The 21774-nt window shown below is 50.4% G+C and overlaps 1 protein-coding gene across 1 annotated transcript; it reads right to left on the reverse strand.

Moving 5' to 3' along the window:
- Positions 1–280: 280 nt before the first annotated feature.
- ACVR1B (activin A receptor type 1B) lies at positions 281–19148 on the reverse strand. Its single transcript, XM_086870304.1, has 9 exons — positions 18918–19148; positions 9748–9987; positions 8565–8813; positions 7255–7485; positions 6470–6637; positions 5804–5960; positions 5195–5319; positions 4444–4574; positions 281–3875 (listed from the first exon to the last, which is right to left on the reverse strand). Exons 1-9 carry the CDS (start codon positions 19039–19041, stop codon positions 3750–3752), a joined length of 1551 nt encoding a protein of 516 aa, XP_086726430.1. The 5' UTR covers positions 19042–19148; the 3' UTR covers positions 281–3749.
- Positions 19149–21774: the final 2626 nt, after the last annotated feature.

Raw genomic sequence — 21774 nt, forward strand, 5'->3', positions numbered from 1 at the left:
GTTCAGCTGCTCATCCCTGCATGGGTGGAAAATCCCCCCTGCCTCCTCTCCATCTCACCTCCACTATGCTGGCAGTGCTTGGCGGGTGTTAGAAGCTGCATCTTCACTAAAAATGGGAATATTCAACATTAAAATGTTTTGACCAGGATTCCTGAAGAGATTATTTTAGCTGTGAGGGACGAGCCCCCCCCTCCCCACACCCCAGAGCCCTCTCTGAGGGACTGAGCTGTGCCCTGCAACTCCCACCCCTCCCAGTGAACTGAGACTGCAACACCTCACATGAATAAAACAAACTTTTAATAATGTACAGCAGAAATCGACAGCCTGGTTTTATATTAAACAAAAGATTTCCTATCTTACACCGTATGTACATTTGCATACTGAAGAGGTAAAGTGGCTAAGTGGCTATTTTCTTACAGTCCTTTGCTAAGAAAATGTACAAAACCAAACAAATCAAAGGGGCAGAGAAGTACCAAGAGTTCTGTCCTGCAGCCACGTACCGCTGATGGACCCCCTCCTTGTCCTGCACCGGGCTCCCCTTGGAACTGCCTGGAATGCTGCTTTTTCCCAGAGCTGCTGCAAGTTTTGGGGGCAGGCAGCAACTCCCATGTGCTCCGTCAGCTCGGCAAGCACCGGCACCCCCGGGCACCAGTTTGCATGAAAGTGCTGTGTAAATGCTACATGGTCAGCGTTCCTGCCGAGGATCCCGCTTGGTTTTCCCCATCTCTCTCAAACTGGCTTTTCCTAAAATCCTGCTCCTGGGGGCTCTGCCCTTCCCTCATCCCTTCCCTCCCTTCCCCGCTCGCTGGCCGCTGTTTGGTTTGGCTGAGGCAGGTGCAGTGTGGCTACAGTTGGAGGGGGTGAGTTCAGTGCAAGCTCTGGAGCTGACGGTGTCCGTGGGTACCGGCCTGCAGTCGCCGGGATGGGAGAGCCAAGGGAGCCTGCAGTACCTACAGCTGCTGATGTCCCCTCTGTCCTTCCCCCAGCTCCCAGGGCAGCCCCGGGGCCTGTTCCAACAGCCTGGGAGTCCTCAGGGCTTGCAAGTGCCCCCCTTGGCCTCTAAATGCAGGTTTAAGGGATCAGCTGGGACCCTCGGGCTGGGATGTGACTCAGGACAAGCCTGGAGGGGACAGGGGACCCCCATCCCTGCTCCCACGGCAGATCCACGCCACCAAAAACTCCTTGGGGGATGCAAAACGGCTCCTAACATGATTCAAAAACCACACTCCTCACTTTATACAAGGTCATGGACACACAGGGAATCAAGGGGAGAGGGACACACGGACAGGGACACAGACAGCAAGAACAGAGGGACTGAAATAAAGACTTAACCCTGGCAGCCGGAGCAGAGATGAAACCTCACCTTAGAGAGCAGGAGCAAGGTCAGAGTAGAAACAGTTCCAGTGTAAATCGAGCTGTGCATTTGGTTTTTTTTTCTTTTTTTTTTTTTTTCTTTTTTTGCAGTGATTTCTTTACAAACCAACAGGTCAAGAGGTAATAATTAGAGATTGTTTTTCTGCTCTTAGAAAGAATTAACAATATTCAAAAAAGTTAAAATCCAGACCCTCCCAGAAAACAACAACAATAATAATAATAATAATAACAATAATAATTAAAAAAATAATAATCAAAACCACTCCAGTTAAAAGTTATGGCTTCAGAGTTCTCTACTGCAGACACTGACCTGACCTCCACACCACGGCTCTTCCTGACTGCCAAAGTCATCACGGCAGCCACAGCCCTCACTTCCACACACATCTCCCTCACCTGGATTCGGCATTGAATCAAAAGAAAACCCATGCAGATGCCCCCACCCCACACTGAAACACAGCCACTTCCACATTAGGAGATATTTATACACCTATATTAAAAAGATGGATGTTGATTTCCCAACCCACACCTGTTGTCAGATCCTGCCCAGCGCCTCTGGGAGGTGCAGAGCACCCCCAGAACTCCGATCACAGAATGAGCCAGGTTGGAAAAGACCTTTGAGATCATCAAGTCCAACCTATGACCTAATTTAACACCTCCTCATCAACTAAACCATGGCACTAAGTGCCATATCCAGTCTTTTTCCAAACATGTCCAGGGACGGTGACTCCACCACCTCCCTGGGCAGACAATTCCAGTGCCCAATCATTCTTTCAGTGAAGAACTTTTTCCTGATGTCCAAACTTCCCCCCTGGCACCACTTAAGGCTGTGTCCTCTCGTTCTGTGAGCTGTTGCCTGGGAGCAGAGCCCAACCCCCACCTGGCTACAACCACCTGTCAGGGAGTTGTAGAGTGATGAGGTGTCCCCTGAGCCTCCTTTTCTCCAGGCTAAACAACCCCAGCTCCCTCAGCCGTTCCTCACAGGGCTTGTGTGCCAAAAAGCCCTGCTGCCCTCCTCTGGACACGCTCGAGCGTCTCAACGTCCTTCCCAAACTGAGGGGCCCAGAACTGGACCCAGAACTCGAGGTGCAGCCTCACCAGTGCCAACCACAGGGGGAGAATGAGCTCCCTGCTCCTGCTGGCCACACCAGATCTGATCCAGGCCAGGGGCCCTTGGCCTTCTTGGCCACCAGGGCACACTGCTGGCTCATGTTCAGCCGGCTGTCACCAGCACCCCCAGGTCCCTTTCTGCCTAGCCACTGTCCAGCCACTCTTCCCCCAGCGCGGCATCATCAGGCCCCCAGAGATCTGTCTGGGTGGTGGAGCTGGGAATTGAGTTCCCAGGAGAACTGAATCCTGCATTTCCCCATGTGCCAGCCACAGCGCCTGCTCCATCTCTCACATCTCAGCTCCCCGCTACCAAGAATTACAAACCCCAGGGGCTCAAGACAAAAAAAAACCTGGATTCCAGGAGTGATTCTCAGTTCCTTATTTGTTTCGTCTTAAAAACGGGAAAGGGGTGGCAGTGAGGCAACCTGATGGGACGTTCTGGCAGCCGGCAGCGGAGCGGGCACGGCCGCGGCGCCCATCGGGGAGCCGGGGATCCGCTCTGCAGCAGCCTGTCCAAGCTCCACGACGCTCACGACTCAGCACGGAGAGCACCAGCGCGACAGCTCACAACGGGACACTCGAGATTTGCACATGCACAGGAAGCACGGACAGAGATGAGCCACCCACAGGCAGACACCGCACGGCTATGGAGGAGATGACCAGGCACAGGGACACGCGCACCTCGCGCATGCAGACACCGCTGCGCCCCGACGGCCGTCAGGGCGCCGAGTTGGACTTTTTCAAGCTTAAGAAAAGGAAGGAGAACGGTTTTGTGAAGCTGATCAACTGTTCCGGCTCAGCCTCTTGGAAGAGAGCACCATTTGTTTTGCTTTTTCTGCATTAACGTGCCAGTCCCTGGAAAAATCCTCGAGAGTACGGCAAGAAAACCTTCCCTTTCCCTTCCCACTCCCGGCACCGAGCACCCGGGCTTGGCTCCGACCCCGCCAACGGGTGCTCAACGCACGCTGAACTTTACAGGGATTTCCTTTAAAGGAACAAAGAGTTACGATCATGGCTGAGATCCCTCGGGTGAAGTCCCTCTCAAGTCTCCACGCTCTCAGGAGGTGATCACAAAAGGTTTCGGATTGTTTCATACCCAAGCAGGGAAGAGAGCGGCTCTGTAGGCTCCGTCCCCCTGCCTAGCAGCCTGCAGGTCCCGCTGTCTGGTTGTAGCAGTAGGTTGGGCTGAAACACGAGGTAGGCCTCCATCACACGTCTACTCTAGCACAGCAGCTCCTGTGCAGTTTCCTCCTGCTGAGGCTCAGAGCCTAAATTTTCACATCTTCCTGGACACTGAGCTGGGAGAGGGTTTTCTTAATGCGGAGGGCAGTGAGCCGAGCTGCTCCGTTGGCGTACCAGCACTCTCTCATCATCTTGCCCATCACCCGTAGTGCCTGGGAAAGAAACAATGGCACAGCTCAGTGCTCTGCTCTTCCCCTGACCCCAGGTTGTTGTGCCAGGCTGCTGCTCTGCCTGGCCACCAACACAGCCTCGGCATCCCCCAGAATCAGAGAGCACCCTGCAGTCCTTGTTACCTCGTCATGGGGGAATCATGGAATGGTTGGAGTTGGAAAAGACACTAAATCCTGTCTCATTCCATGCCCTGCCATGGGCAGAGACACCTTCCACTAGCCCAGGCTGCTCCAAGCCCTGTCCAGCCTGGCCTTGGACACCTCCAGGGAAGAGGCAGCCACAGCTTCTCTGGGGCCAGGGCCACACCACCCTCACAGGGAAGAATTTCTTCCCAGTATCTAACCCTGCCCTCTGGCAGTGTAATGCCATTCCTCCTTGTCCTGGCACTCCTTGTAAATAATCTCCCTCCCTCTTTCTTGCAGACTCCCTTCAAGTACTGGAAGGCCACAGTCAGGTCACCCCAAAGCTTCTGTTCTCCAGGCTGGACAATCCCAATTCTCTCAGCCTTTTCTCCCAGGAGAGGAAGGGGACATGGAGATGAAACCTCACCTCGTAGCTCTGCCACCAGTTTGGGATGTTTGGCCGCAATTTCTGGTCACACACGACCTTCCGCATCTCCTCAATGGAAGGATCAGAGGGCACAAGGTCATAGTAGGGAAGCTGATACTCCTCATGGATACCTGAAAGGCAGAGCAGGGAAAGTGAAATTCCTGGGAACAGGGAGCATGGCCACTGTGCTCGCTAAAGGCAGACGGATAGAGGTTTGGGCTCCATGACTCACTGCTGAGATGCGTCAACACTTTGCAGTTATTTAGAACAGAAATGAAGAATCTGGAATTGGAGTTAACAAGAAAAATCCAGGGAAATAAAATGCAGCTGCCTAAACTGGAACGGAGTCAGCAGGCTGGGATCAACACCTCCCAGCAAGGCGCCAGGGTCACTGAATCTCCACAGCAGTGGCACTGTCACACGTGGGATGATGCTGCAGCTGCACGTGCCAAGACATTTATACTGATCTGGGGGAGTCCCCCAGCAATCAGCACCACCACTTCCTGAAAATCCATCCAGAGGAACATCAGCCACCACTGGGAGCACCAACACCCTTGACCCAACTCTGGCTGGGCTTAGCAGCAGTCATGGGTCACTTGTGTTACCTCCCTCAGTGACAACACACAGGGACATGTCCTCCCACAGCCCTGTTCCTCCTCAAACCTCCCAAACACCTCATCAGCAGGAACCCCAAGGCTGGGAGACCCAGGAGCAAGCACAGCCACTGGCCCAGGCACACAAAGAACGTCACCTCCTGCGTTGCACCTTCGGGCAATCTCCCAGTACACCAAGCCCAAGGCGTAGATATCGGCACATTTAAATGAATCAAAATGCTTCATGTTGATGGTTTCATCCAACACTTCTGGGGCCATGTATCTGCACAGAGAAAGGGAAAGGGTTTTTATTCTGAAAGGGAATTTTCTGGAAGACAGTAAATGATCAGTTTTCCCACACAGCACTTCCTTCCCAGCAGAAAAAGCTCTGCTTGGCACAGCCACCATCAGAACAGAACTGGGCCCTGTGATCTAAGAGAGTGAAGAAAATAACTCAAGAAAAACAGCAAGCTGGGAAAAGACGTAGAAATGTCCCAAAACTACATCAGGCTCCCAGCAGAAGGTCCCAAAGGCTTTAGTGAGGCCAAGCTTGCTGTCATGCATTACATGAGCCCCTGGTGCCAGGTTTACATGGCTGCCCCACACCTCCCAACGTGGTGACACCTGGAATGTCCCTTCATCAACTCAGGCACAAAACTGACCCTGCAAGGCACTGGGAAACGCTGGATTCAGAGAATTCCCCCAGTGCTCAACCCACAGCTCAGGCATTTCCAGTCACTCAAACACCTCCAGATGCATTTTCCTACCGTTTGGTTCCAACCCTTTGGTTTGGTGCGATGTCAATGGTGTCTGTGACGGAGTCGTGCCGCACAGCCAGCCCGAGGTCAGCAATGGCACATGTGCCGTTCTTCTTCACCAGGATGTTCTTGGATTTCAGGTCTCTGTGAGCAATCCCAGGTTTTCCTAGCGGAGCAAAACAAAAAGCAGCAAGGGTCAAGCTGAGGAAATCCATTTGTCGAACTGGCACCGGATTTCAGGGCGTTAAACCCACTGTTGCAACACTTTTTCCTGTTTAGATTCATAGGGAGCAGGGAAAGGCTCCAATGGTGTTTTGGAGGCGCCACTGATGCAGTGGCACCCAGAGGCCTCAAGAGGGATGTAAACTCCACATCCCAGCACAGGCACCGACGTCAGGAGTTTGTGATTCTGTTTCTGCCTGTGCTCACATCCCACCCAGGCAGCGCCAATTTTAGGATGGGATGTGAAATGGTGATATAACTCCTGGGAGCGAGCGCCAGGTTAACCCACTTTGCAGCCAGCCAAAGCAATCGCTCTATTTCTGGTCAATAACCACCAGATGAAGCCGGGCTGACTCAGGCAGGGTTTGCTGCACAGCACATCAGCTCCCTTCAGCAATCCTGCTTTATCCTCCCCTCAAGAATTCCCAATGCCTTTTCCAGCTTAGCTTTTACCCTGAGTGCCCACGATCTCCATATGCAGGTGGGCCAGCCCGCTGGCAGCAGACAGGGCGAGCTTGATCATGCCCTCGATAGTCACCGTGTAGCGATTCAGGTAGTCAAAGAGAGACCCGTGCTCGTGGTAGTCAGAGACGAGCCACAGCTGAGTCCATGTTCCATTATCTACAACAGGAAAGAGATGGAGCTCAGGCAGATCCAGTGCAGGGATGGCCACTGAGCACCCCACACAATTTTGGGACAGAGCAGAGCTGTTGTGCAAGGCTGTAGCTCAAGAGAGGCAAGTAAGAAATGGCCCAAATCAGCCAGAGCATGGCCAGCAGGACCAGAGCAGTGACCTCCTCCCTGTGCCAGGCACTGGGGGGACAACAGCTCGAATCCTGGAGTCAGTCTTGGGCACTGCAGAGGCTGACTTTAGTCAGCTTTAGTTCCCCCATGACAAGAAAGTTGTAGAGGTGCTGGAGCATGACCAGGGCAATGGAGCTGGCGAAGGGTCTGGAGAACTTCTGGAGAGCAGCTGAGGGAGCTGAAGGGCTCAACCTCAAGAAAAGGAGGCTCGGGGGGACCTTCTCACTCTGTTCAACCTCTCGACAGGAGGATGGAGCCAGGTGGGGCAACAAGCAACAGGACCACAGGGAATGGCCTAAAGTCACACCAGGGAAGGTTTAGATTGGGTTAGATTTAGGTTAGAAGGTTTGGATTAGAGAGAACTTCTTGGAAAGGGTGGTCAGGCACCAGAACTGGCTGCACAGTGCTGAACTCGGGCCCGAGGCACTTCTTACCTTTGTTATCCGCAGCAATAAATCCCAGGATGTTCTCGTGCCGCAGCATCACTGTTTGATAGATCTCTGCTTCCCTGAACCAGGAACGTTCCTCACGTGAAGAGAAGATCTTCACAGCCACGTCACCTCCACGCCACCTGCCCCTCCACACCTCCCCAAAGCGGCCTTTGCCGATGATCTCCTGAAGGACAATTGTCCGAGCCACGGTCCGCTGGACAAACAGAGGCAAGCCTGGGGACAAGGAATCGAAGGAATGAATCCCTGCAGAAAACTTCCTGAAAGCCCAACCATGTCCTCAAACCCAGCAGGCTCTACATTTGGTAACAACTGGGAGCCTGAGCAAGACCCAAAGCAGGGAATGGTGGCAGCTCCTGCGTGGGATGTGCCACTGCTTGGGCAGCATCTGCATTCTGCTTTGAAGCAGAGATCCGGCACAGAGCAGTTGGGGAACTTCTGCTCCATGAGAGATCAAAGGAGCTGCAGCCTCAATATGCAAAGAATGGAACTCGATGAATTAGTTTCTGCTCAAAAAGCAGAACCCCCCCAAATTTCTCTTAAGAAAGGAGTCTCAACATCGCTGCCATTGCTTACAGAAATCATGGAGCTCACCTGCACACAGCATGCATAGAAGAGATCCCAAATATTTTATATATAGCAGCAGATGTGCTGCTGAAGGTTGATTCCCTGGTCAAATATCAGGTTGTGACATTCTCTGCCTCTGTGGACTCTCCTACAGTTCCCATCTGCTGCAAAATTCCTTATATTCTTTAACCCAACTACCTTCCTGGTTCAAAGCCACCACTAAATGGTGACTTTCCACCTATTCTGGGGCTTCCTTTTAAGTGCTGCAGAAGCAAACACTGCACATCACCCACCTGGGAAGGCCAAAAGGGTTCTTTGGGATGAAATGGGCTATTTGCACCATAAAATGGTGATCTACCGGGATCTTCCCTATTTTCCTGCAGCTTTGATGCAGGTGGCGTCCTGCCTCCTCCTCTGAAAGCCAACAACACACAGGTTCACAGCTGATGGCTGTTTCCAACCTAAATCCCGTTCCAAGGCCAGTGTAGGAAGAGATGCAGCTGTCTGAGGTATCCTCTTGCAGTTAAGGAGGAGTTTAACTATTGCTCTTGCCTGAACAGACAAGAGACCACTGCACAACTGAATATAAACATCCCTTTAAGTTACTCATGAACCCTCTGAACAGGCTCTGAGGCAGTGGCCTCACTGCCAGGACAAAGCTGTGGCAACCACCAACCCCAAGAGACAACTGCAGGTCTCACTGCTCACGTCCCATCACCTCGCAATACCTGAGCCAGAGCCAGAGGTGGACAGATCATAGACCAGATCTTGCAAGGTCTTGTCCTTGGAAAGGCACATTTCACAGGAAGGGTCTTCCATGTCCAGCCGCTGGCGGTTGTGATAGACTCGTTGGTGGTGATGGAACACAAACACTACAATGATCATGACAACAAACACAAGGAAGACGGGCCCGGCAATCACCGCCACCAGCTCCACGGGACCCCAGCTTGATGGGGGCTCATTGTCTTTCAGGTGTCCTTGGGAGGAAAGGGAGGAGAAAAACAGACATTTTGAGAAAATTATCATTCCTTTGAAGATTTCCTTGTGTTTTACTGTTCTCTCAGAGCCTGGAGAATTTTAGCCTGGGGACACATCAAACAAGAGTATCAAGGTGGGGCTGATCATGAGGCAGGCAAAATGCAACTGAAACCCCAAAATGAAGATGGAACTGCAATTGTGGGATCAGGGATTATGGCTTGTTCATTCACTCTTTGAGACAGGAGTGTGTTCTAGGCTGATTTTCCAGAACAGCCTGCAGTTCACCTTCCATTTGAGCTCAACCAGTCAGCCAGGGCTCCCTGCTCCCTCTTTCCCTTTTACCCTGCAACAACCAGTGAACTTGCACCTGAAGACAATTATTTGCTGTTTTGAGCACACATGAGATCTCCCCACTGCTCGCAAGGAAAATGACTCCGCAGTCCTCCCAGCACCCACTAAAAACCAGCCCAAAACAGAAAGTAGGAGGTGTGAGGAAGTACCACATGCCCTCTCCATCCCAGGGATGAGAAGCAGAAGTTTCCCACACCCTCACTCAGAGGCAGGGCTGCTTCCCCTGCATGTATTGTGAACCCAGGCACCTCCCTCCCCACACACTTTGCTCTGAAGCCGCTGCAATGTTCCTCTATTTGTGCTCAACACCAAAAAGATTTGGAGTTTTGGAATGGAAGCAACAGCAGCTGATAAAGGCAGGGCCAGCTCAGTGACAAAAGGAACACACAAGTTCCCATTTGAATTTGAAGTAGTTTGTTACTTCCACTTCACAAATGAAGGAAATAAACCCAGCGCTCAAGTTCATGCAGCAACTGAAAGGAAGAAGTGAAAACAGGGCCGAGAACTCCAAATTCCCAATCCCAAACAGACAGCTCCTCTCCTCCCACTTCAAACACATGATTTATCTGACTCTCTACTTACCACTGGGAACCATTAAATCAATTTTGTTGCAAAAATCGGAGTAGCAGCAGTGAGTATTACGCAGATCCTCTGAACTCAGACAATAGAAGGGTTTCCCAGCAGGAATTAATTTTGCCTCAGGAATGCAGGTCCGAACGTGGTGTTTGACACCATCCAGGTTGAAGACTGAGACCATGCAGGCACCGTCCGTCTCACACGTGGAGTTGGCTTGTTTGCAGTCAGAGCACAGACATGTCAAAGCTGAAATCAAAACAAGATCAACTCTTTAAAACCCACAGAGAGCAAAAGCTCAAACAAGAGGAAACCTTCTTTAAATTCTCCATTTCAGAAGGGCTGTTCTCAGGCTCTGGAAGAACCGGCTCTGCGAACAGCACAAGTCATACTCAGTATTCCAGACCTGCAAGAATCCAATTTCAGCATGAAACAGGCCGTGGAGGCAGAGGAGCCTCTCCAGGAGGTGCCTGTCCAGGCAGCCCTTTGCCTGCCCCTGTTGCAATCACCACCAGCCACGACCCAAGTCATCCCTGCAAACCGGGCGAGATCCGAGCGAGATCCACTCCCAGCCCAACCTCGGGTCAGACTCAACCCAAAACCAACAATTACTCAAACTGACTGACCTGATTCCACCTGGGCTGGCTGTCCAGGCTCCCTGGAGCTGCCTAACCCAGGCTGGGGCAGGGATGACCACCCTGGCTCACGGAGACAAGGAGCAGCTGGCAGATGCCAAACCAAACCCAATCCCAACCGACTGCACGAGCCAAGCGTCCTACACCCAGCCAGATCAGCCACTTATTTAATAACTGCCTTCCTGATCCGAGACACTACCTTGGGTCAAATACATTCCTGGCTTTTTGCCTGCTCTCCACGAAGATTATTTGGATAAAGAGAAGGAGAAACTCTGAGGCAGATTCCCACATTTTTTCACCTCCCAGCTGTCACTGTACTTTTCTCAAACTGCCTGAAAAACTGTAAGCAGATCCCCAGGCCTTTCCATCCTTGGGAACAAAGAGGAATCCAACAATGTCAAGAAGAAGGGTGGGGCTTGTTTAGCAGCACGCTGGGTTTTCACCAGCTTTCATCAACTCTCCCAGCCTTCCCAGAGGGAATCCAAAACATGTCCTTACCTGCTGCAGAAATGGGCTTTCAGGTAGGGAGGGTGTGAAGAAAGGTTTTAAAAGATACAAACGCCACAGCTGACTCTGCCCAGGCTGATCTAAATCCTCTCAGTGTAAAGTCACACACAAAGTCACCCTCAACACTTGTGTGTGGGGCCATGTTACCCTAAGCTCAATGAAAAACAAGCTGGTCCTGATTTACTCAGGGCTGGTTTAGGAGGAAGACACCCATTAGCTCTTATCCCAGAGACCTGGGTAAATCAATCAGGGTAATTGCATTACTATTCACTTAATTCTCTCTGGTCACTGCTCCTCCTTTTCCAGCTGTTGTTGTGAGCTGTTTCAGATGGGCTGAATGTGGTTGTTGGTTACTTTGGAATCAACAGATTCAAAACTCCAGTGAAAAGCCAGTGACAAGAGCCAAGGGAATGTATGGAGCTGTGTCAGGAGAGGTTTAGGATGGGTATCAGGGAGAAGTTCTTCCCCCAGAGGGTGCTGGGCACTGCCCAGGCTCCCCAGGGAATGGTCACAGCCCTGAGGCTGCCAGAGCTCCAGAAGCCTTTGGGCATTGCTCACAGGGAAGCACAGGGTGGGATTTTGGGGTGTCTGCACAGGACCGGGAGCTGGACTGGATGATCCTGATGGGCCCTTTCCAGCTCAGGTTATTTCATGATTCTGTAACTCTGTGATTAAAAGCTGAAGAGCGATTGAGTGAGACACCTTTAAAAAGCATCAAATGAGCAAATGGAGCTTCAGGTGCTCAGCACAAGCCAGTGAAAGGGAACAGAGGACAGAAAACAGACAAGGAACACTCTCAGACTGATCTGTGTTGAGAAGGGTGGAGAATGTCCATAGATTCTGAAGATTTTGAGAGGAAATGTTATAATAAAAGGAAAAAAACCACTCCACTAACATTCACTTCAAACCGTTCCAAGATCAGTGTCTTCCCATGGTCAGCAGAGTGCAGAAAAGACAATTCTGAAAAATACATACACTTGGGGGAACAAAGGTTGGCGATAAAGGAGATTTTATGAAAATCTGAGATGGCAAAGAGCAGCCAGGGCACATTCCTGCCTTCATGTCTACTTAAAAGGAAATGGTCTTTTAAAGCATCTCCCTTATTACTTATCAAAAGCTCGAGGTACAAATTAAAAACATTTAACCCACACATATTTCACTGTGTAGGTTCTTTTCAGTTTGATTTAGATACAACAAAACTGAACTTTGTTCCTCTTAGACTCATTTTTGAGGTCTCAATCCCAAGATTTTGGCTGTGGCAGTTTTGCTTCCAGAAGCTCCAAAGCAAACAAAACACTTCAATGCACTAATAAAACTGGTTTTGTAAACTTCTGAGTGAAGATCTGGCCTGAAATTGAGCATGCCTTTGAGAGGGAAAGCAGAGAAGCAGGTTCGTGTCTGCTCAGTCTCATTTGTAGGATTAAAAAACAAAAAAACATCAGTTTACCTGCAAGGTATGATACCAGAGCCCCATCTTGGAGACAGAGAAAGATCCTTATCTGCTCTGTGCAGAAAGCCAAAATTTCCTGCTAAGGAGGGGGATGCCCCACGGCTTCACCTCACCCCATTCCCCCTCTGAAACAACTGCTCTTTTTCAACTTTAATTCTTATGTTTGCACCTCAAAAATCCCCACAGTTGGAGAGCAGTGGGAACAAAGAGAATGCAGCCTTCAGCACATGAGTGTCCTTCTCTCCACCTCTCATCAGAGACCCTTGAGGGGCTTTCCAGGTATTGCTGGCCAGAATCTCTAAGCTGCAGGGAGGAACTCTCCAATTTTCTGTGTGTGCCAGGGAGAAAAGGCTTGTCTGCACCAGGGCTCACTGGGAAGCTCCTGGCAAAGAAGAGAATTACAGAGCAACTCATGTGGGTCCAGTAACTCCAGTCTGGTTAACCAGAAAGGCAAATTCTTCTATCAGAAACTTAGGAGAAGCCAGGAAAAAGCAACTGTTGTTTGCCCTTGGGTGGGGGACAGAAGGTGGCCAGGGAAGCAGAGCCCCCCGCTGGTATCTCTTGGGTGCTCTCAAGAGCAGCCGGGGCAAAGCAGGAGACAGGAGTGGATAAAAGGATTTTTCATGCCAACAGCATTCTTTTTTTCTTCGGGAAGAAAAGCTCCTATTGAGCCAAACATATAATCTACTTAATAAAAGAAACCGCCTGGGCTGAAGGAAATAGATGGGGTGAAGGGAAACAAAGAGCAGTTCCCAGAGCTGGGGCGGCGCGTTCCCCCCTCGCAGAGCGCCCGGGGATGCGTCTGCGTGGAAGGTGCGAGCAGAGCTGGAGCAGAGCCCGCTCGATCTGCTCCCCACACCGACACCGAGCCCAGCCCTTAGACACTGCCTCAACAAGCCCAACGTTCAGCTGCAGATCCTGTGCATGGAGCTTTGTTCTCACTGGAGAGATGGAGCAGGTTGGAGCAAACCTTGATTTGATCTGAGGCCGGGCCTCACTGCTCTCCCCCAGAACCTCAGAGGGCACTCAGCACTGCCAATAAACAAACTCTCCTCCATCCTTGACCATCCCAGCCCAGACTTCTTCAAGCCCAAGAGCTGCTTCTGCTCCCCACGAGGTTCCTGGGTTACAGCCCCAGCTCCAAAAGGATCTTGGGGCACAGAGGTATCCATATACCCCTGCATCAACAAGAGGAAAACAAGGGCTGGCTCTCTCCCTCCAAATTTCCCCATTAAAAGCAACCTGTATTCCCAAAATGGATCCAAACAAACAGGTGGGGGGCTGTAGATTCGAGCTCTGTGCTCCAGGGAGATTCAAACACTGAGCTCTGACAGGCAAAGAACATTTCTCCTCCTTTCCCAGCAACTCTCCGAGCTCATTTTGCACGTATTTATTCTCACACGGAGTTGCATGTGTCAAGATGTCTCTGCAGCTAGACAGGGGAAAGTTTCACAGCAGAATCTCCAGCAATGGTGTTAACCACCTTTCAGAATACATTTTCCGGCATCTCCCGAAGCTGTGCCTAAGAAAGATGCCATTTTCTCAGGGTTGAACTCTACCTGATCAATATGTATGAGGATAATTAACCTGAAGATGATCATTGGTAAAATTGCCAATAACCACCCACGTATTTACCAGATAAACAGATTTTTGCAGGGATTGTAGCTGCTGTTCTTTTTCAACAGTTTGAATTGAGGCTGGAAGAATGATTCCCCTGACTTTGAGCCTTTCCAAGGCTCTGGAACAGGAGCTGCAATTGATTGTATCTTTGTGCAGCACCAAACTTAATGAGCCCCACTCTGGGAGCACCAGTTTCATGCTGCAGCAGCATAATGTTAGCAACAGAAATGGGGAACAATTGGCTTTGTAGCTCTGCTGCTTCTTCGGATGTTTTAATGAAGAGGGACATGTGTAAACATGCTTGGAAGAAAGAAATACCTGTCAGTGTCTGGCTCTGTGCTGTGCCAAAATAAAGAGCAACCTGTATCGCACAGGGTTAGGAATAATATCCATTCCCTCGTGGTGAGGGAGCAGAGGTGTGTCCTGGAGCCCCCGTGTGCTCCTTGTTCAGCTGGATAAAGGAACAGAGCTCCAAGGAAACAACCAGCTCCCTTTCCCAAAGGCAGTGATGAGGGGACACTGAGCCAGCTGATGAAAGCTTTAAACAAACAAGATTTACTTTCCATTATATTATCATGGAATCCTGGAATGTTTTGGGTTGGAAGGGACCTTAAAGCTCATCCATTTCCACCCCACTGCCATGGGCAGGGACACCTTCCACTATCCCAGGCTGCTCCAAGCCCCCTCCAACCTGGCCTTGGACACTTCCAGGGATGGAGCAGCCACAGCTTCTCTGGGCACCCTGTGCCAGGGCCTGCCCACCCTCACAGAGAGAAATTCCTTCCCAATATCCCACCTCCCCTTGCCCTCTGGCAGTGGGAAGCCATTCCCTCTTGCCCTGGCACTCCAGGCCCTTGTAAAGAGTCTCTCTCCATTTTTCTTGCAGACTCCCTTCAAGGGAATTGTGACTGGAAGGTCACAATTAGGTCACCCCAAAGCTTCTGCTCTCCAGGCTGGACAATCCCAATTCTCCCATCCTTTCATTCTAGGAGAGGTGCTCCATCCCTCTGATCATCCTCTGGGCCCTTCATACTCATATTCACCTCGACTGTTGTGCTGTTTGGTGTCTGCAGGTGGGATCCCTCCATCCCTTGCTGGGATACATTTGGGTCCAAAGTGACCCCTCCAAGTCCCCAGAGCCAGCTCACTGTACCCACTGCCTTCAAAATCAAATGTCAGGCCAGTTCTGGATGCTGTCACTGCCCATTTCCTTAGTAAGGAGCTGGAGAAACAAGCACAGATCTGTCCTCCCATAGATACAGCACCACCACCTTCCCTACATCTCATTTCCCCTTCAATTTCTCCTCCTATTTTGGATCCAAACATCTCTCTTTTGCTTCTTGCTGGTGCTTATGATGTCTACTGACCCACTGCTGCTAAATGAAACGGAGTTAAAATTAGCTGTAAAGCACTATGAAAAACAAAGCACTTTAAAGCAAGTCATCCAGAAACTAAACATTATCCTGGGATATTTCAAGTTGGAAGTAAGAGTCTCAACCTCTTTGAGCTGGCTGCAGTCCCCTGGCACAGGCTGGACCTGACGTGAAGGCAGCACGGCTGACTAGAAAACACACGAAATGGAAAAAAAAAAAAAAAAAAAAGAAAAGAGGCAGGAAGAATGTGCCTTTAAAGTGCAGAACTTTCCCTGCATCTACTCAACGAAAGAGCTTCTAAATGAATTGTAAATAAGGAATTGACAGGAGTCTCATCATTAAGAGGTTAATTAGAAGAAGCCTTGATGTTTCTGCTGTTGTTCTTCCACTGAGAACACGAGCACACGGCTCCCTGTTCCCTCTCTGGGCTCTGGTCTCACACCTATTTTGTGTTTTAACATGTCAGGAAACCAGTTTAGGAGCCAACAGACCACACACACCAGTACTGTGGAAGAACATCCTGCACACTTGATGCCCAGGTTTATCAAGGTTCCAAGACTTCAGACCCATCCTGGCTTCTCTCAGACAATTGGCTTTTCCAGAGTGGAAATGCATTGTTTAACATGTGGTCTACATTCCCACATCCAGAAATCCAAGATACTTCCAAAGAAGGCCACAAAAGGCAGAAAGACTTTATCAAGGGGATTTAAAGTTCAGGGAAGGCTTTTTTTTCTGCTGAAAAGAAATAAATAAATAGGGGTGCACAAGAGAAGCACAGGGCAGCTCAGAGCTTAAATAAGGAGGACAAAGGAGCTCCCACCCAGCATTTCATCCCTGTAAAACCCTCACAGAGAAGCAATTCCTGCCTGGTCTGCTCAGGGCAGGACACCTTCCCCCTGGTCACCACCCAGTGAACTTTGCTTGCTGCTAAGAGAACTGACGTTTGACTCCACTCCTTTCGCAACAGCCATTTCCGGAGCATCCACTCCTGGCAGCGTATCCAGGGGAAAGAAAAAAACAACCCAAGCTGTCTGGCCAAGGAGCTGGACGAGTTCAAGAATGCTTGTTGGACACTGTTTTTAATTTCCAGTTAGAGAAAGGCTTTCTTGGAAAGTTGTAGAATATAGCTTATGGACCATGCAGAGTTTGCCTGATTTAACTGGGTAAATATTTGAAGCAGGTGTTAATAATAAAATCTGCTGCCCCAAAATTATTCCCTAGGGTAGGTTTTTGATTTATTTCAAGCAAAGCCGACATGCAACACCCATTTGCAAAGGAGCCTTGATTATTTTCCTTTTTTAATAAAGGAAGGGGCTGGAGGAGTGTTGTCTGCACTGTTTACTGACACGCAGAGGTTCCCTGCTCCCCAGCACTGCAGAAATTCAGATGTTTTTCCAGCCTTTCCCGAAATAAGCAGCTGTTAAATCTCCGATATGAAGCACAATAGTGAGGGCAGCCCCGGCATACCAAACGTGCATCATGGCTGCTGGAGCAGAGAACAATTCCCAGGGTGATTCCCTGCACCTCATTCCATGAGTGCAACTCCCTCAAACCCAGCCTGAGCTCACACCTTGTACTGAATAAAACCGTTCAGCACACACTGAGCGGAAACAATAGTCACTCATAGAGCCCAAAATCAAAGGCACTGGGAGTCGCCAAGTTTCCAGGGGATTTGTACAGTCAATTGGTCTTTTCCTGTTTATTAATTATGGTTTTTTTTTAATAAACACCGACTTCTACCTAAGTGAAAGCCTGAGAACAGCCGTGCCACAAGTCTCATCTGATCCTGCTCTGCCAGTTATCAGAGAGAAGCTGAAACACCCCTGTAAAGCTGGGTTTTACTTGAGGTTACACCAAAACACAGCTACTCTCTCCCAAAAGCACATTCCTATTCCCAAATTCCCAGAAGTCACAGGTAAACCCTCACCTGCCACCCGGGTGAGGTTTGAAGCCATTTTCTGTGCTTTAACAAGCCCAGATCCGCACACACACAGTTATTACCCTCTGACAGTCAGATGGGAATGCAGAACACAAACGGTGAGAGGTTGGGGAAGAGAAAAATATTCCACAGTGGAACCTGTTGGAACAGGTACCTGAGTTACACAACAGTGATCACCCCGATAGCCACAGAGCCGGACTGCACCGGGAAGCCTCGGACACTGGAGGCAGCAGCCACCAGCCCATCCTCTGTCCTGTTCCCCCTGAGAGATGCTCGGTCAGGCCTTTCCTCTGGGGAAAACGAGTTCATCCCAAACCAATTTCCTTGCTAAAATTGGAGCTGAGATCTGCTGCTTGCCCCAAGCCTGGAGCAGAGGCCTCCTGCTCCTCCCAACCCCAGAGCTGAGACCCCTCACTCCTCCCTCACGAGCAGCTGAGCCAGGCCAGGTAAAGGAAACGGATTAACACGGAACAAACAACCAACACAAAGAGTTTTTCCTCCCTCACCTCCCTCCAAACAAATATTTACAGTTGTTCTGGTCCAGAAGCTCAGGGTATAGAAAGGTTTCCTTAAAAGCCCGAAGCACAGATTGCAGAGGGCTGGATGTTACAGACACACTGACATCTCTGGGGCACGGGGGGCTGCCATGTTCACCCCAGGATGGGCCACAGGACAATGGGAAGAGGCCACAAACTCCAGGAATTCCATGATAACCCAACACAACACACCCTGGGCTGATCCACGCCTCTGTGACAAGCCCAGAAACCACCTCTGAGAGCCCTAAGTTCATCCTCTGTGAAAAGCCCATAAATCCCAATTTCCATCATTATCCCCTGAAACCAGGCTGAAGGCTCCCAGATCTCCCAAGGTGAGCACAGGCCTCTTCAGAGCATCCCCTGGCACTGCAGGACCCCCTGGCACTTGGAGCCAAGCCCCAGCCCCAATTGCTGCTGCCTCTCCCTCACACATGCCCATCCCCTCGCTGGGGGAGAGCGACTGCCACAAACCAGCTCCGGTTCACACAAACCACCCAGCCCTGGAGCCCCCGGCCAAGCTTGAACCCCCGCAAACCTCCAACACACATCCTTGATGTCTCCAGAGCCCTCCCTGCTTCCAGGAGCCCTGACCCCATGGATCCCACCCCCAAATCCTTCTCTTCACCCTGAAACATCCACCCCTATGTCCACGCCCCAAACCCCTCAGGGGCCTCCTCACAGCCCTGGGGGCACCCCCAGGCCCCTCCAACCCTCTCGCTTCCCCCACCCCTTCCAGTCCTTCTCGCAACCCTGAAACACCCACCCGTGTGTCTCCCCGCCCCCAAACTCCTCAGGGCCTCCTCACACCCCCAGCCCCCTCTCACCCCCTTTCCCTCCCCAAGCCCTTCTAAAATCTCCCTTCGGCCTCACCCTCCACCCGCCCGCCCCACAGCCGCCCCCTGCCCCACAGCCGCCCCACAGCCCCAGGCCCGGGCAGGCCCCGGCCCTTCCCCCCGCTGCCCTCAGCCCCCCGCACCGCCTCCCTCCCGGTTCCCCCCATCGTCCCCCGCTCCCCCTCACGACCCCTCCCCGGTCCTCCCCGTTCCCCTCACGGCGGGGGCGGGGGCGCCGCCATGTTGTGCCCGGTGCGGGCCGGGTCCGGCGCCGCCGCTCACTCACCGCGGGCCCCGCCGAGCGGCCCGGCCAGGAGCAGGAGCAGGGCGAGCAGGAGGGCGGCGGGGAGCGGCGGGGGACGGCGGGGAGCAGGAGGAGCCGGAGGGGAGCGGGGGGCCCGGGCGGCCATGGCGGGGACGCGCCGCGGCCTCGGAGCGGAGCGGCCGCAGCGCCGGCGGGAGGGGGAGCAGGGGCGGGGACAGGGGCGGGGCCAGCGGGGCGGGGCGGGGCGAGCCCGCGCATGCGCACAAGGGACGGGAGGGGACGGAGGGGGGATTGGTGCGTGTGTGATACATGTGTGATACATGTGATATATATGTGTGATATATGTGTGATATATGTGTGTGATGTGTGTGTGATACGTGTGATACATGCGATACATGTGATATGTGTGTGTGATATATGTGTGATATATGTGTGTGATACATGTGTGATATATGTGTGATATATGTGTGTGATACATGTGTGATATATGTGTGATATATGTGTGTGATGTGTGTGATGTGTGTGTGATATATGTGTGTGATGTGTGTGTGATACATGTGATACATGTGATACATGTGATATGTGTGTGTGATACATGTGTGATATGTGTGTGATGTGTGTGTGATACATGTGTGATACATGTGTGATACATGTGATACATGTGATACATGTGATATGTGTGTGTGATACATGTGTGATATATGTGTGATATATGTGTGATATGTGTGTGTGATACATGTGTGATATATGTGATATATATGTGTGTGATACATGTGTGATATATGTGTGATATATGTGTGTGATGTGTGTGTGATACATGTGATACATGTGATACATGTGATATGTGTGTGATACATGTGTGATATATGTGTGTGATACATGTGTGATATATGTGTGTGATGTGCGTGATATATGTGTGTGATACATGTGTGTGATGTGTGTGTGATACATGTGATACATGTGATATATATGTGTGATACATGTGTGATATATGTGTGATATATGTGTGTGATGTGTGTGATACATGCGATACATGTGATATATGTGTGTGATACATGTGATATATGTGTGATATATGTGTGTGATGTGTGTGATGTATGTGTGATATGTATGTGATGTGTGTGTGATACATGTGATACATGTGATATATGTGTGTGTGATACATGTGTGATACATGTGATATATGTGTGTGATACATGTGTGTGATACATGTGATATATATGTGTGATATATGTGTGTGATGTGTGTGATACATGTGATATATGTGTGTGATACATGTGATATATGTGTGATATATGTGTGTGATGTGTGTGTGATGTGTGTGATATGTGTGTGATACATGTGATATATGTGTGATATGTGTGTGATGTGTGTGTGATACATGTGATACGTGTGATATATGTGTGTGTGATACATGTGTGATACATGTGATATATGTGTGTGATACATGTGTGTGATACATGTGATATATATGTGTGATATATGTGTGTGATGTGTGTGATACATGTGATACGTGTGATATATGTGTGTGTGACATGTGTGTGATATGTGTGTGATATGTGTGTGTGATATATGTGTGATATGTGTGTGATACGTGTGTGTGATATATGTGTAGTACATGTGATATGTGTGATATGTGTGTGTGATACCTGTGTGATACGTATGATACACATGTGACATGTGTGATACGTGTGTGTGATATACCTGTGATGTGTGATACACGTGTAGTACATGTGATATATCTGTGATATGTGTGCGAAATGTGTGATATTTGTGTGATACATGTGTGATATGTGTGATATTTGTGTGTGATACCTGTGATGTGTGATACGTGTGTGTGTGATTTTTGTACGTGTTATTTTCGTGTGATTTTTGTGTGTGTCATGTGTGCACACACATGATGAGTGTGTTCAAGCATCTCTGATCCATGTTTCCGAGTGTGAATTTTGTGTGTGCAATCATGTGTGGTGTTAGCACACGTGGCGTGTGTGTGTGCATTCCTGGGGTGCTTGTGGCACCCGTGTCGTGTTTGTGCAAGGATATGCTGTGTGTTCAGGTGTGAGTGCAGGTGTGTGTGCAAGGACATGCTGTGTGTTCAGGTGTGAGCTGTGTGTGTGCAAGGACATGCTGTGTGTTCAGGTGTGTGCTAGGACATGCTGTGTGTTTAGGTGTGAGTGCAGGTGTGTGCAAGGACATGCTGTGTGTTCAGGTGTGTGCAAGGACATGCTGTGTGTTCAGGTGTGAGTGCAGGTGTGTGTGCAAGGACATGCTGTGTGTTCAGGTGTGAGCTGTGTGTGTGCAAGGACATGATGTGTGTTCAGGTGTGAGTGCAGGTGTGTGCAAGGACATGATGTGTGTTGAGGTGTGAGCTGTGTGTGTGCAAGGACATGCTGTGTGTTCAGGTGTGAGCTGTGCAGGTGTGTGCAAGGACATGCTGTGTGTTCAGGTGTGTGCAAGGACATGCTGTGTGTTCAGGTGTGTGCAAGGACATGCTGTGTGTTCAGGTGTGTGCTAGGACATGCTGTGTGTTTAGGTGTGAGCTGTGTGCAAGGACATGCTGTGTGTTCAGGTGTGAGTGCAGGTGTGTGCAAGGACATGCTGTGTGTTCAGGTGTGTGCAAGGACATGCTGTGTGTTCAGGTGTGAGCTGTGTGTGCAAGGACATGATGTGTGTTCAGGTGTGAGCTGTGTGTGTGCAAGGACATGCTGTGTGTTCAGGTGTGTGCAAGGACATGCTGTGTGTTCAGGTGTGAGCTGTGCAGGTGTTTGTGCAAGGACATGATGTGTGTTCAGGTGTGAGCTGTGTGTGTGCAAGGACATGATGTGTGTTCAGGTGTGAGCTGTGCAGGTGTGTGCAAGGACATGCTGTGTGTTCAGGT

This window comes from Cyanistes caeruleus, chromosome 32 (genome assembly GCF_971803275.1).
Source record: "Cyanistes caeruleus chromosome 32, bCyaCae1.hap1.1, whole genome shotgun sequence".
Lineage (NCBI taxonomy): Eukaryota > Metazoa > Chordata > Aves > Passeriformes > Paridae > Cyanistes > Cyanistes caeruleus.

Coding starts and splice junctions, on each gene's coding strand:
- ACVR1B (XM_086870304.1), bottom strand. CDS start 19,041: ATGGCCGCCCGGGCCCCCCGCTCCCCTCCGGCTCCTCCTGCTCCCCGC. Junction 5,961..6,469: donor GGAGATCGTGGGCACTCAGG/GTAAAAGCTAAG, acceptor TTGCTCCGCTAG/GAAAACCTGGGATTGCTCAC. Junction 3,876..4,443: donor ACTGGTGGCAGAGCTACGAG/GTGAGGTTTCAT, acceptor TTTCTTTCCCAG/GCACTACGGGTGATGGGCAA.